This window comes from Bombyx mandarina, chromosome 19, assembly GCF_030267445.1.
Source record: "Bombyx mandarina strain Sakado chromosome 19, ASM3026744v2".
Taxonomy (NCBI): Eukaryota; Metazoa; Arthropoda; class Insecta; order Lepidoptera; family Bombycidae; genus Bombyx; species Bombyx mandarina.
The window spans coordinates 9,770,061-9,783,133 of NC_143225.1; the positions used below are offsets into that span (position 1 = coordinate 9,770,061).

At 35.6% G+C, this 13,073-nt stretch overlaps 1 protein-coding gene across 2 annotated transcripts in view; it reads right to left on the bottom strand.

The window, feature by feature from the left end:
* The window catches only part of Snx1 (sorting nexin 1), a 16,012-nt gene continuing 2,939 nt past the window's right edge, over positions 1-13,073 (bottom strand). Inside the window, exons 3-10 of one of the 2 annotated variants that reach the window (XM_028187986.2) lie at positions 12,584-12,827; positions 9,167-9,352; positions 8,616-8,737; positions 7,604-7,810; positions 6,753-6,869; positions 6,096-6,215; positions 5,070-5,222; positions 1-3,502 (exon numbers count right to left, since the gene is read on the bottom strand). In XM_028187986.2, coding sequence (XP_028043787.2) covers positions 3,452-3,502; positions 5,070-5,222; positions 6,096-6,215; positions 6,753-6,869; positions 7,604-7,810; positions 8,616-8,737; positions 9,167-9,352; positions 12,584-12,827 — 1,200 coding nt within the window. In that variant the 3' untranslated portion in view covers positions 1-3,451. Of the gene's footprint in view, positions 5,223-6,095; positions 6,216-6,752; positions 6,870-7,603; positions 7,811-8,615; positions 8,738-9,166; positions 9,353-12,583; positions 12,828-13,073 lie in introns of both variants that reach the window. The other variant, XM_089735353.1, reaches the window with a different exon arrangement.

The window sequence follows — 13,073 nt, forward strand, 5'->3', positions numbered from 1 at the left end:
TGGATATCAACAATATACTTTATTTATTATATCCCCATCTCTTCAATTACCCGAATTACAGCTAAAATATATTTGGCAATATAAAAATAAGGAATACATTAGACTTGATACCTTTCAATCGTACTAACTACGTAAATATAATTTATACCGTACATCTAAATGTATAGAAATTTCTGGACATTATTTGCCAATTTTTAAATGTTCACTATCTACATTCGTTATCAACATAGCCACTTTTAATAAAATTTCGTATTGAATCTCTACAAAAATTTAAACGTACGCCAATATTACAAATCAAATTGACTATAAAAAATATATTAAAGAAACAACATGGAAATCTTATAACTAAAAAGAGATAATTATACATTAGGAAAAGATAAAAATGCTCTTGAAGAATATTAAATTATTTTGCTCTTGGCTCTCGTGAATTTCAAACCAACTTCCAAAGGAAATGCTATAACATCTATGGTTAATATTATCAGACTTTTTACAATGCATAAGTCATGTATTATGTATTTTGATTATAATTTTTTTTTTGCTATAATCAAAGAGATCTCACGAGTTCTTCCGCTAAAAAGGTGCTTAAGATAAACTAGTGCAACGTTCTCGCACAAGACAAAAAAACAAAAAAAAAACATTTAACTTACACAAAAAGATATTAATTAATCAAATAAGTTCTTGATTAAGATAACAAAATTTGTCATTGTACGAGAACGTCTTAATGCAGATAATAGTTATTATATCTAAAACATTACACATAATATTATTATATACTTAGGTATTCCTGTGAGGAAAAATGTTTTTATATAGAATCATATATATAACATAACCATCCTTTAAGGAAATATTTTATGAAAATTATTAGACATCACATTTATTTAAATTTCACACTGAGCTTCATACTAGTTGATATTAAACTAGACATTTTGGACAAGGCTCGTCATTACGAACCTTCAGTTTTGATAGAAAATTGTTTCTTGGAATGCTTAAATACATTATTGTGTGAAAAACTGTTTTTTTTTTCTTTTACACATACATACAATAGATATATTCGTTTTACAGTTCAATGAAAACAATAGTATAGATTGTTGATTGATAAATTGATAGTGAGATAAACAAAATCAGTATCAGTGTTAACACCATTTATATCTGGTAACTTTACACAGTATGCTCAATTTGAGTTGTAATCTGATGAGTGTTCTATTTCCGGAAAAAAAAAAAAACTTTTTTAATTATTCAAATTGTAAAGATAACAAATACATTTTGAAGAAATTGCTTTAGATATTTCTACTTGTGTTCTATTTAACGCTATTGTGAATCACAAAAGCTAATGACCAGTGCGTATATATACCCAATGCATTTTTGACGTGGAATTTTTATTTTGATACTTGAGCATCATCCATATATATAAAAATAAATTGCTGTTCGTTAATCTCGCTAAAACTCGAGAACGGCCGGACCGATTTGGCCAATTTTGGTCTTGAATTATTTGTGGAAGTCCAGAGAAGGTTTAGAAGGTAGATAAATATGAAAATGTTCGGAATTAAATAAAATTAACAATTTTGTTTTCTCTTTGATGTGTCCCCTGTCGGACGAATCCTTTTGTTTGTTTTAAGTTTTATTTTATACAAAAGCTTAGGTCTTTTATTTATCGATTGAGACACTACGAAGTCTGCCGGGTCAGCTAGTAATATATATTACTACATAGTATAAAACAAAGTCGCTTTCTCTGTTCCTATATCTGCGAAGCGAGGGCGGGTCGCTAGCTTTTTTTTTTATTTTTTGTTGCTTAGGTCGGTGGACGAGCTCACAGCCCACCTGGTGTAAAGTGGTTACTGGAGCCCATGGACATCAACAACGTAAATGCGCCACCCACCTTGAGATATAAGTTCTAAGATCTCATTATAGTTACAACGGCTGCCCCACCCTTCAAACCGAAACGCATTACTGCTTCACGGCAGAAATAGGCAGGGTGGTGGTGGTACCTACCCGCGCGGACTCACAAGAGGTCCTACCACTAGTAAACATAATCTACTTCTCGCTAAATATAGCATTCTCTACTCAAATGAACGTCTACAGTCTACACTGTTGTTATCTCCGACAGGAAATAAAACGCACGACAAAGGATCAAATGCGTTATCTAACTATTTTTGTGGAGCGCGCGTGTCATCATTTAGGGCGGTCGTGTTTCATGTTTTTTTTTAAGCACTCGTTCATTGACCCGATTCTTTCTTTTATTACAGTTATTCTCGATTTAGGATGGTCAATAATTTTCAAAACATACATAGCATTTAAAAGAATACCCTTAATTCTTAGGGCGTGGTTTTTATACATATACTACCGACCTGCCATCGCTTCGCTTCGGAAACTGTAATTTATTATTGATTTATCCACTATTTATTGGATGTTATTATACATATAACCCTTCCTCTTCAATCACTCTATCTATTAAAAAAAACCGCATCAAAATCCGTTGCGTAGTTTTAAAGATTTAAGCATACATACGGACAGAGAAAGAGACTTTGTTTTATACTATGTAGTGGTATTAATACGTTTAACTGTTGTAACGTTTAGATAATATCGTAATATCGATGACATCTCTTCTTTTTCATATCTACACCTTTTTTTGTTGTTGTAGTTTAGTTGTAGTAGTTATTAAACTACTTTTATTACCGGAAAGCAGTGTTTGATGATAAACGATTCTGAGATATATTTCATTTACTGTAAAACTTTTTCTGCAAATACAGAAATCGTTAACAGGGAAACGAGCGTTTATAAAGGATATTCTGCTCAATATCTACTAACTACTGGAATCTGGAATATCATCAATTCCTGTTAACAAAAAAAACTTTTCTTTGTATTAAAATTTGCATTTTGATTATTTCTGGGACACGATTAATTTTAAAATTATTGTTCATGTATATTGTCGATCAAACTATATTCATTTATTATTAATAATAATAATAAGATTTACGTATTAACTGAAAACTTGTAAATCTATTTAATATTATTAATTATAAACGATACTATACGAACGTATAAATATACTATTTTTATATACATTTTATTTTATTGCCCTTGTAGACAGACGAGCATACGCTCCACTTGATGGTGAGTGGTTACCGTCGCCCATGGACATCAGCAATGCCAGGGCCAGAGCCAAGCCGCTGCCTACCGTTAAGTACTCTCCACAAGCCTCGTTTGAAGAAGTACATGTCATTGCGCTCGGGAAACACCGTGCAGGGGAGCTCATTCCAAAGCAATGTTGACATTCTACTAACGATTCTTCAAACAGCTGTCGCTCTCAGATTTCGTATACGATAAATGGAGATTTTATGTAATTTAATAATAATATATTGGTTATTATGTATTTGTTATCTTTACAATTGTTCAGTTTATAGATACGTGTGTGCCACGCGTGTACAGCTCGAGCCCGCGGTCGTTTCTTCACTCATTTGATGGCGCGCGCTTCGGGAAGGAACGCGTCCCAATATCTAATTGCCTGTAAAACGTAAACTTTAGTTAGAAGCACATGTTTAGAATCTACTAATCTATATATTAATACGTGAAGCAGAAACTTTGTATCCTTTTTTACGAAAATTGCGCGGACGGAGGTGTATGAAATTTCTGACACTTATAGATAATATAGAGAAGGAGTGCACAATGCTAATATTTTTTAAAAAGAATACATAAAAGATACTTTAAATCAATAAAGAAAACATTACGCACACTACCATGTATTTGACACACACACACACATAAAAATATACTTTGTTTACTGTCGATTGGAAAATTTTTGTTATTGTTTAAAGTCTGTGGTCGAATTGAAAATAGATTAATATTGTTTGTCTTTAATATTATTGATCTATAGTGCAGTTTTGACGAATACTGTGATTACATTATCGAAATATAATAGAGTTTGACAATAGAACCATAATAATGATTAAGCTTATAATTTCAATTAATTATAGTCGAATCTCGACTACTGCGGGGCCACTAGTATCTATTAATAATACGTGAAGCAAAATTGCGCGGTTGGATGATTATAAAATTTCCCACACTTAAAGAAAACATAGAGGAGTGCGGAATGTAATTTTTTTTTATATTATGTATGCATAACAAATTTATTAAATCAATAAAAAAATATTATCACACACTACTATGTATTGATACACACACACACACACACACACACGCATTTACACTTTTTTGTTTATTGTTAAAGTCTGTGGTCTAATTGAGAATATAATAATATTGTTTATCTTTAATATTATTTGTCTATAATGCGAGATGTGTGATTATAAAAGTATAGTCTTTGACAATAAAACCATAATAAGGTTCAAACTTATAATTTAAATTAATTATGATCGAATTTCGACCACTGGGCGATCACTAGTACAAATTATTAATGAACGTTTCTTTATTGCTTAGACGGGTCAACGAGCTAACTGTTCATCTGATGTTGACATCAGGAGCCCATAGACATCAACAACGTATATGCCACCACTGACCTCGAGACATGCGTTCTAAGCTCTCAGTATAGTTACAATTATAAATTATCGATATATATTTTTTAGTACGTCCCTACTCGTACAAGTTTCACTACTGATACGGACTGTTTGGCGGGAGCGCGAGGAGTGAGGTTGTGTGATTTGTTTTATTTTGTCTATTTAGTGTTTCTTCAGGTTTAAATGTGTAATAACGGTGGTTTATTAACTGTTTAATATCTGTGAAGGTGCACAAATTTGGGAAAATAAAACAAAGCCGCTGAACGTAACTTCTCGAGATCCTCCAAAAAGTGCACTGAAAAAGTCTCAGTAAATGGCCACCATTTTACTGAGATTATATTTCATCCCATCTCATCTCATTTCATGCCATGTTTCATATGAATCAACTTCATTTCATTTCATAATATAATTTTTCATATAAGAAAGTTTTCATTAAGATAAAAATAAGACTTGACCTAAAAGTCTTAGTTACCGGATCATAAAATCCCTTAAAAAAAATTTCTATTGCTGATGCATTACTAAATTCGGTAAGTACGCGTGCTGCGTATTGACAGCCCTGACCTGAGCTTGATGCTTCATGTGTTCCTCGAGGTAGTGCAGCAGCGTCGCCCGCAACTCATCGACCCGTATCTCCTCCCATCGCTCGATTTCCTTCTTGATGACGCGCGATATCGAGTCGAACTCTTGTTGGTTACGTTCGACTTTTGTTTCCCACTGTATTAAAAAAACATACAGGATTTAATAAAATTGTTTTAAATGGGAAATTAATGATCTTCATTGCACTTAATTTCTTCATAAATATAAGGATATAAATTTAATTTATAAGACATGACTTAAAGGTCTCAGTTACCAGGTCATAAAACCGCTTTAAAAAAAATAATGTTTTAAATGGGAAAAAAGGCAATGTTAGACGCTCGCTTTTATTAGCTTCATACGTACGTTAGTATGTAAGGGAAATTTTGAACATGATTTTGATCCACTTCAAAACGTCGGATTAACTCGAAATTTGGCGTACTTATAAAGGACCGATGACAATTTAATATTTTAAGCAGTTTCACCCGTTATTTACTTTCAGCAGTCAAAACAACAAATTTATTTGAGCGCCTTCTTTTTTTAGCTTAGTCGTTAGCAATTTGGAAACTGTTGTATTTGCCTGAATGTACATTAATGAATAATTTATGATACCTAATACCTTTATGATACCGTAAACTAAAAAAATGAAAAACTATTTTTAACAACTGTTTTTAATAATTCAATAAAAAATACTAGAACACAATAGTACATATATTATTTATGACTGAATTAGCATATTAATTTTTCAATTTTTCATTCATATTGCACAGTAAATTATTACCAGACAGGTTGTGGGAGTAGTACTTAAAAGTTTCTTCAAATTATGAATTAAAGTTTAAGATCAGCTGGAATTATTTCGAGTATGTAGTATTTAATACAAAGTGGTACGCACATAGGACTCATCAGAGATTTTGTTTAGTAACAGGTACTGAATTATTACATAATTCTGATCTTGGTATCAAATGAAATACCTTATTAAGTATAAATAAAATATAAATTAGTCCTTGATTTTACCTCGACTATTTCATTGGCTGCTTGTTCAGCTTTATCCGGTCGATTCGAGAGTTCAGCCTTGGCTTTGTTCTCGCGCCTTTTAGTGAGCTGCATTTGAGCGTGTTGCCAGTTTTGGAACACCTACAAGAAATTCAAGAATTTATTATTGAAACAATACTTTTAGACCAAACTCAAAAATAAAGGTTGGGCACTTTCGCACACTCACTGTAACAGTAATATTAGGCAGCGACGTGACTGTGTCCTTGACATTGTCGATGTCCATGAGCCACCCTAATTATTTACTATTAAATTCATACAACCTACGCTCTTCTGTTAGCAATATCAATAAAATGAATAGAAAAAAAATATAAAAAATATTTCATCTTTTGGTCACGAACGTTCGATTAACTTTAAAACTTGTGAATGCATCAAAGACCAATACAATAATTTTATTGTTTTGACTTAATATCCAGATCCAAGTCACATGAACATTTAAGAGACATAAAACGAAACACTTATGGACAAACTTTAAGGAAAGCAAAAAGTATGTATAAAACAATAGGTCATGCATATATTGGATAATTCATTTACTATAAATTATCATTCTAATACATGGTACTTATAGAGGAGCGTTCTTCTAAATTCATCATTAGTTTTATAATAAACATATTTTTTTACCTTTACTCGTTCATGGAATACGTCTTTGATTGATCCGATAAGCCCGAGGTAATCTTTGATGTGTTCAGACAGAATGAAGAAGTCCGTGTTTGATTGTTCCAGTCTCAAGTTTTCAATCTGAAATAATAGCAATACAATTTTTTTTTAATAGTTTTTAACAATGTTATTTGTTATAATAATTTGTATGTTACAATTAATCATCAAGTAATATTTTATTCGGTATTTTTATTGCTTAGGTTGGTAGACGAGCTCACGGCTCACCTGATGTTAAGTGGTTACCAGAGCCCATAGACATCTACAACGTAAATGCCACCATCCACCTTGAGACATGAGTTCTAAGATTTCAGTATAGTTACAACGGCTGCTCCGCCTTTCAAACCGAAAGACATTACCGCTTCACGGCAGAAATAGGCAGGGCAGTGGTACCTACCCGTGCGGACTCACCACCAGTAATTATGCAAATTATAATTTTGCGGGTTTGAATTTTACTACACGATGTTATTCCTTCACCGTGGAAATCAATCGTGAACATTTGTTAAGTATTTATTTCATTAGACAAATTGGTATTTGCTAGCGGGATTCGAGCACCGTTGCCTCGCTAGATACGAATGCACCGGTCGTCTTATCTTTTAGGCGACGACGACTAATTGTTATTATTAGGCCGCCTTGTACTATGTGTGTGCATGAGGTCACTGAGATGTCACTGTGCGTATTGCGGAGTATCTTTTTTTTTTTTGGCCCTTGTAGGCAGACGAGCACACGGCCCACCTGATGGTGAGTGGTTACCGTCGCCCATGGACTTCAGCAATGCCAGGAGCAGAGCCGAGCCGGTGGTTACCGAATATTTATACCTTCTCGTGCAGGTCGGCGACGTGCGAGAGAGCGCGGGAGAGGGGTGCGTGCGGGTCGGCGCCGGACAGCGAGGCGTGCGCGCGCGCCGCGTCGTGCGTGCGCACGGCCAGCTCGCGCCGCTCGCCCGCCAGCGCCTCGCACGCGCCGCCGAGCCGTCGCAGGCACGCCTCCAGTGTCTCCACGCGAAGCGCGCGCTCCTCGAACCACTGTAACAAACACATTCAAAATTGACACCATTACTACTAATTATATCGACGCTTGAAAGGAAAACGTGACTAAGCGACAATGCGTGAACGTTACAGTAGACTAATTTGAAGTTGAAATAACTAAAAAAAAATTTTTTTTAACGAATCTAGCTGTAGTATTGAAATTACATATTTTAATAGACCTAGAAATATATATACATATTTTTCGCGCATCGAATATGGTTATTGCCTATCATTTATGTACAAAGAAGTTATTGTCACTAAGTCACGTTTGCCTTTCAAGCGTCGATATTAAAGTGTGCTTAGTGCGAGTTTTTTAACGTTCTCGATAGCGTAAAAGTGAACCCAATTTTCTATGCTGTTGGAACAGCGCCCCTAGTGGCAAACCTAGACAAACGTTCCAACTCCATACAAATTTGAGGTAACTTTTATGCTATCGAGAACGTTAAAAAACTCGCACTAGGCACACTGAGGTGAGAGTTAACCGTAAATTGGTATTTTATATCACATACTCGTTAAAAAACCCACAGACAATAGTATGACAAGCATTTCCTTGCATCTTTCCTTCAAGCAAGCAGTTCCTTGAATCTTTAACTTTTACAACTTTGAACATATACTATACTTATCATTTGGTTTTAAATATGGAAATGCAATTTCAACTTCATTTATTGTTTGTTTTACACTAACAGACAACAGGTTAGCTGTCTCTCTGGCATTAGTAATGTCGATGGTCCAACAGTGACCATTAGGTGAGTTGTATGCTCGTCTACATAATATATCAGTAAAGACTTCATTATGGACTCACCGGATCAGCCTCGTCCATCCTATAAGTGATCTTGTTGACGGTCTCACCGACTTTATTGAAGAGACGTAACATTCCCGCTCCACTCAACGCCGATGTACTTGTGGCTTTCGGTAGGTCCATGCCTGCAGGAACCATGATAGCGTTATTGTATTACAATAAAATGAAAACTCTGCAGAATCGAGATCATGAAAGCTTATGAGGTATCGCCGTACAGTATGCTTCATAAAATCTTCTACTGTACGCTATATTTTATTTCGTTTTTTTTATTGCTTAGATGGGTGTACGAGCGCACAGCCCACCTGGTGTTAAATGGTTACTGGAGCCCATAGATAGTAAATGCCCCACCTACCTTATAAGTTCTAAGGTCTTAAATATAGTTACAACGGCTGCCCCACTCTTCAAACCGAAACGCATTACCTACTGCTTCACGGCAGAAATAGGCAGGGTGGTGGTACCTACCCGTGCGGACTCACAAGAGGTCCTACTAGCAGTAAAGCACAAGAGGTCCTACCACTAGTAAAATCGTTAAACAAGAATTCTAAACAACTAACCTGACTCGAGGAATTCTCTAAAATCAGGGTCGATGCTCAAGACCGGGTGCTGGGCTACACGATTAAGGAACCTCTCTAGAGCGGCCCGCCGACGTTCCACGAACTGAGACTGCACCCCCGCGCTCGATACGCTTCCATTCACATTCTCCGTTGAAGGGGTCGATGTCATCTTTAGTTTCGTTGTGCCTGTTCCGACAATGTTTATCTATATATTAATACGCGAAGCAAAAGCTTTGTACCCGTCCCGGTCATCGTTCTCGTCGAACCCGTCGCTTCGGCTCGACAAGTAAATTAACCCTCAGACACAACCCACTGAGTTTCTCGCCGGATCTTCTCAGTGGGTCGCGTTTCCGATCCGATGGTAGATTCTGTGAAGCACGGCTCTTGCTAGGGTTCGTGTTAGCAACGTCGTCAGGATTGTGCCCCGTGAGCAAATTGCTTGAATGGCTTTTGTGTTTAAACAATTTATCGTAATTGTACCGGAACCATTCATGGCCGAACAGAGACACATAAATAGCTAGCCTGAAGGTAATAATTAAATCTACGAGTTGTATTTGCAGCAGTAAAAATGAATTGTCGTTAACGTGATAAGGCACGCCGCAGCGCCGTATACTCGCATTGAGCAACCCTATTACGGCGGCATATCGACACGCTGCTTAGTGTCCGGGAAGCATGTAATAAATGGCGGCTATTCAAAATATACGTAACATTTGTGCTACAATTAGATTAAATATAACTAGTCAGGTTATAAGTATTGTCACACAGTAAAAACTTTTCTTTTAGAATGCTGGCCACAAAAAAGTTTATTGAATTCGAATTTCGAATTGTTCATGAAAATAAAAATGTTTTCTTTTAGAATTTTACTCATTTTTAAATATGGAGTGGACGCTTAAAGAAGACCGTGTTGCAGTTATTGCGTTGCATCGTTGCGGTTACGCGCCAATTCAAATTTTTTACATACTGAAAAATTTGAATATAACCAAAAGATTCGTTTATAGTACCATCAAACGATACAATGAAGACTCTAGTGTAGATGACAGGTCATGAAGTGGTCGCCCTCGGTCTGTTAGGACTCCAGCAGTGATAAAAGCTGTGAAGGCGGGAATTCAAAGAAATCCCAAACGTAAGCAGAAACTGTTGGCCCTTCAGATGGGGTTAAGCAGAACCACGATGAAAAGGGTGTTAAATGAAGACTTAGGGCTTCGGGCATATTGAAGAAAAACAGGACATCGTTTGAATGCTCATCTAATGGACCTGAGACTGAAGAGATGCCGCGCTTTGTCAACAAAGCGGTACGCGGGAAAAAAAAATCGGGAAATTCTTTTTTCAGATGAAAAAATTTTTACCGTAGAAGAGAGCTACAACAAACAAAATGATAAGGTGTACGCACACAGTAGTGAAGAAGCGAGCAACTGTATTCCGCGTGTCCAACGAGGTCATTTTCCATCCTCGCTCATGGTATGGTTGGGAGTTTCTTATTGTGCTTAACAGAGGTACATTTTTGTGAGAAAGGTGTAAAAACGAATGCAGTTGTGTATCAAAATACAGTCCTGACGAACCTTGGGGAACCTGTTTCTCATACCATGGTCAATAACAGGCACTGGGTATTCCAACAAGATTCGGCGCCAGCTCATAGAGCGAAGAGCACACAAGACTGGCTGGCGGCGCGTGAAATCGACTTCGTCCGGCTCGAAGACTGGCCCTCCTCCAGTCCAGATTTGAATCTGTTAGATTACAAGATATGGCAACACTTGGAGGAAAAGGCGTGCTCAAAGCCTCATCCCAATTTGGAGTCACTCAAGACATCCTTGATTAAGGCAGCCGCCGATATTGACATGGACCTCGTTCGTGCTGCGATAGACGACTGGCCGCGCAGATTGAAGGCCTGTATTCAAAATCACGGAGGTAATTTTGAATAAACTTTAGTGTCATAAGAATCTATGTTTTGTTAAGTTCATTTTGGTATATGAATGGTTACATAATGAATAAACTTGTTTCAATTATTTTACATTAAACATGTGACAGAATTTTGACCTGACTAGGTATAATTAAAGATAATTTTTTGTCCTCTATGCGTTTCCGAACCTTTGATCCTTATTTTGATGAATTTAACTTTTGATATTTATTCCGATGAATATTTGTTTTATATTTTATTTAGAGTGTAATAACGGTGATTTATAATTGTTTAGTATCTATGAATGGCTTCTCGGGTTCTTTCAAATCGTCCACTGAAATCTCAGTTAATAACTACCATTTTGATTTTTTTATTTTTTTTTATTGCTTAGATGTGTGGACGAGCTCACAGCCCACCTGGTGTTAGGTGGTTACTGGAGCCCATAGACATATACAACGTAAATGCGCCACACACCTTGAGATATAAGTTCTAAGATCTCAGTATAGTTACAACAGTATAGTTATAGTTACAAGATTAGCTGTTGTTTCATCTCATCTAATATTGTTCCATTTAATTTCTCTCAATTGATTACAGTCTCAAATAAACCAAATTCATCTCGTTTCACAGCATATCATTTCTTCAATTAACAGAAAAATTATATGTATGTATGTATATTTATAAATTGTACACTGGCAAGGTAAGAAGCCATGCCATAGGTACTTAAAAAGACGAAGAAGAACACTATAATCTGAGCCTCATGAGTTTTCATTAAAAACATTGTGATTTGTCGTAAGTAACACAATGGTGCAAGGAAAAAGCATTATCTATACATATCACTGCTATTTTTATCTATTTTACTTTGGGTTTATTAAAATACGAGGTATTTGTTATCATTTAAACAGGAAAGGATTGAATCATCTAATATATTAAAATTATAATATTTAATATACTGAGGATAAACGGATACGGATCGTGTTGTTCAGCGACCTTTCCGTTTTTCGATTTCAATATCGTGTCATCAATTTAGTTTTAAATACATTGCTGGTTTTGAAAGGAATTTAATCATTTACAGCGAAGCGTGTTGAGTTTCAGATAATGTCGACATTTGACGTATCTATTCAGATAAAATCTAATTTTCAGATTTAAATGTTTAGAATTAAAACTAGTTTGCATGTATTATTAACATTTATATATATACTTAAACGGAAGCATTGTTAGGACAATTTTTTGTGTAATTCAACATTATATAGTCTTCAAGTTGTGACCCAGAAAAAACCCAATACATTTTTTTTTTTTATTGCCTATTTTTATTATATGCAATATTTTTATAAAGAAAACTGCCTTATGCTTATTACCCTTTCAGCACACGAGCATACGGCCTTTTTGACAATAATTAATCACTGTGGCTCATGGATGTCACCAACGCCAGGGACAAAGCTAAGCTGCTGCTTACAGCAAACTTATGCTTTTGCCATCTATTATTGTGATTGTAGCCATGAATAGATAAAAAGTTAAAATCTTACCGACTATACTTTTTTCAGGTGCAGGTGGTATTATCCTTCCGGAGCGCAGATATTTCTCGGTGAGCTTTTCATGTAAGCCCAAGAAGTCACTGAAACGTCTGAGCACAGCGAATTCGTGCTTACTAAATATCGGCATGTTTGTTTTGGTGAATACTCGATACGCGACGTACGAACTCATGCCTTCTCCAATTTTTTGTGGTTCCGTTACCGTTATTATGATGTTATTTGAACGTTCTGTGGCAATCTGAAAATTAAACGTTTTTCTTTGGTTGATGGTGGATTTGTTAGTCTTGTGGTTCGTGATTAAAACTTTTAAAGATTAATCCATACAGTTCTACATAAAAATACATTGTCTGTCGTCACAAGGGTTGAGAACGTATTTTTCATATGTTTTATGAAGTTTTAAATTAAAGATCCTTAGGTGTTTGATGTGAATGATATATTAGATAGACACCTACTTGGCTGTACTGGGTCTCAAATAAGGCACTAA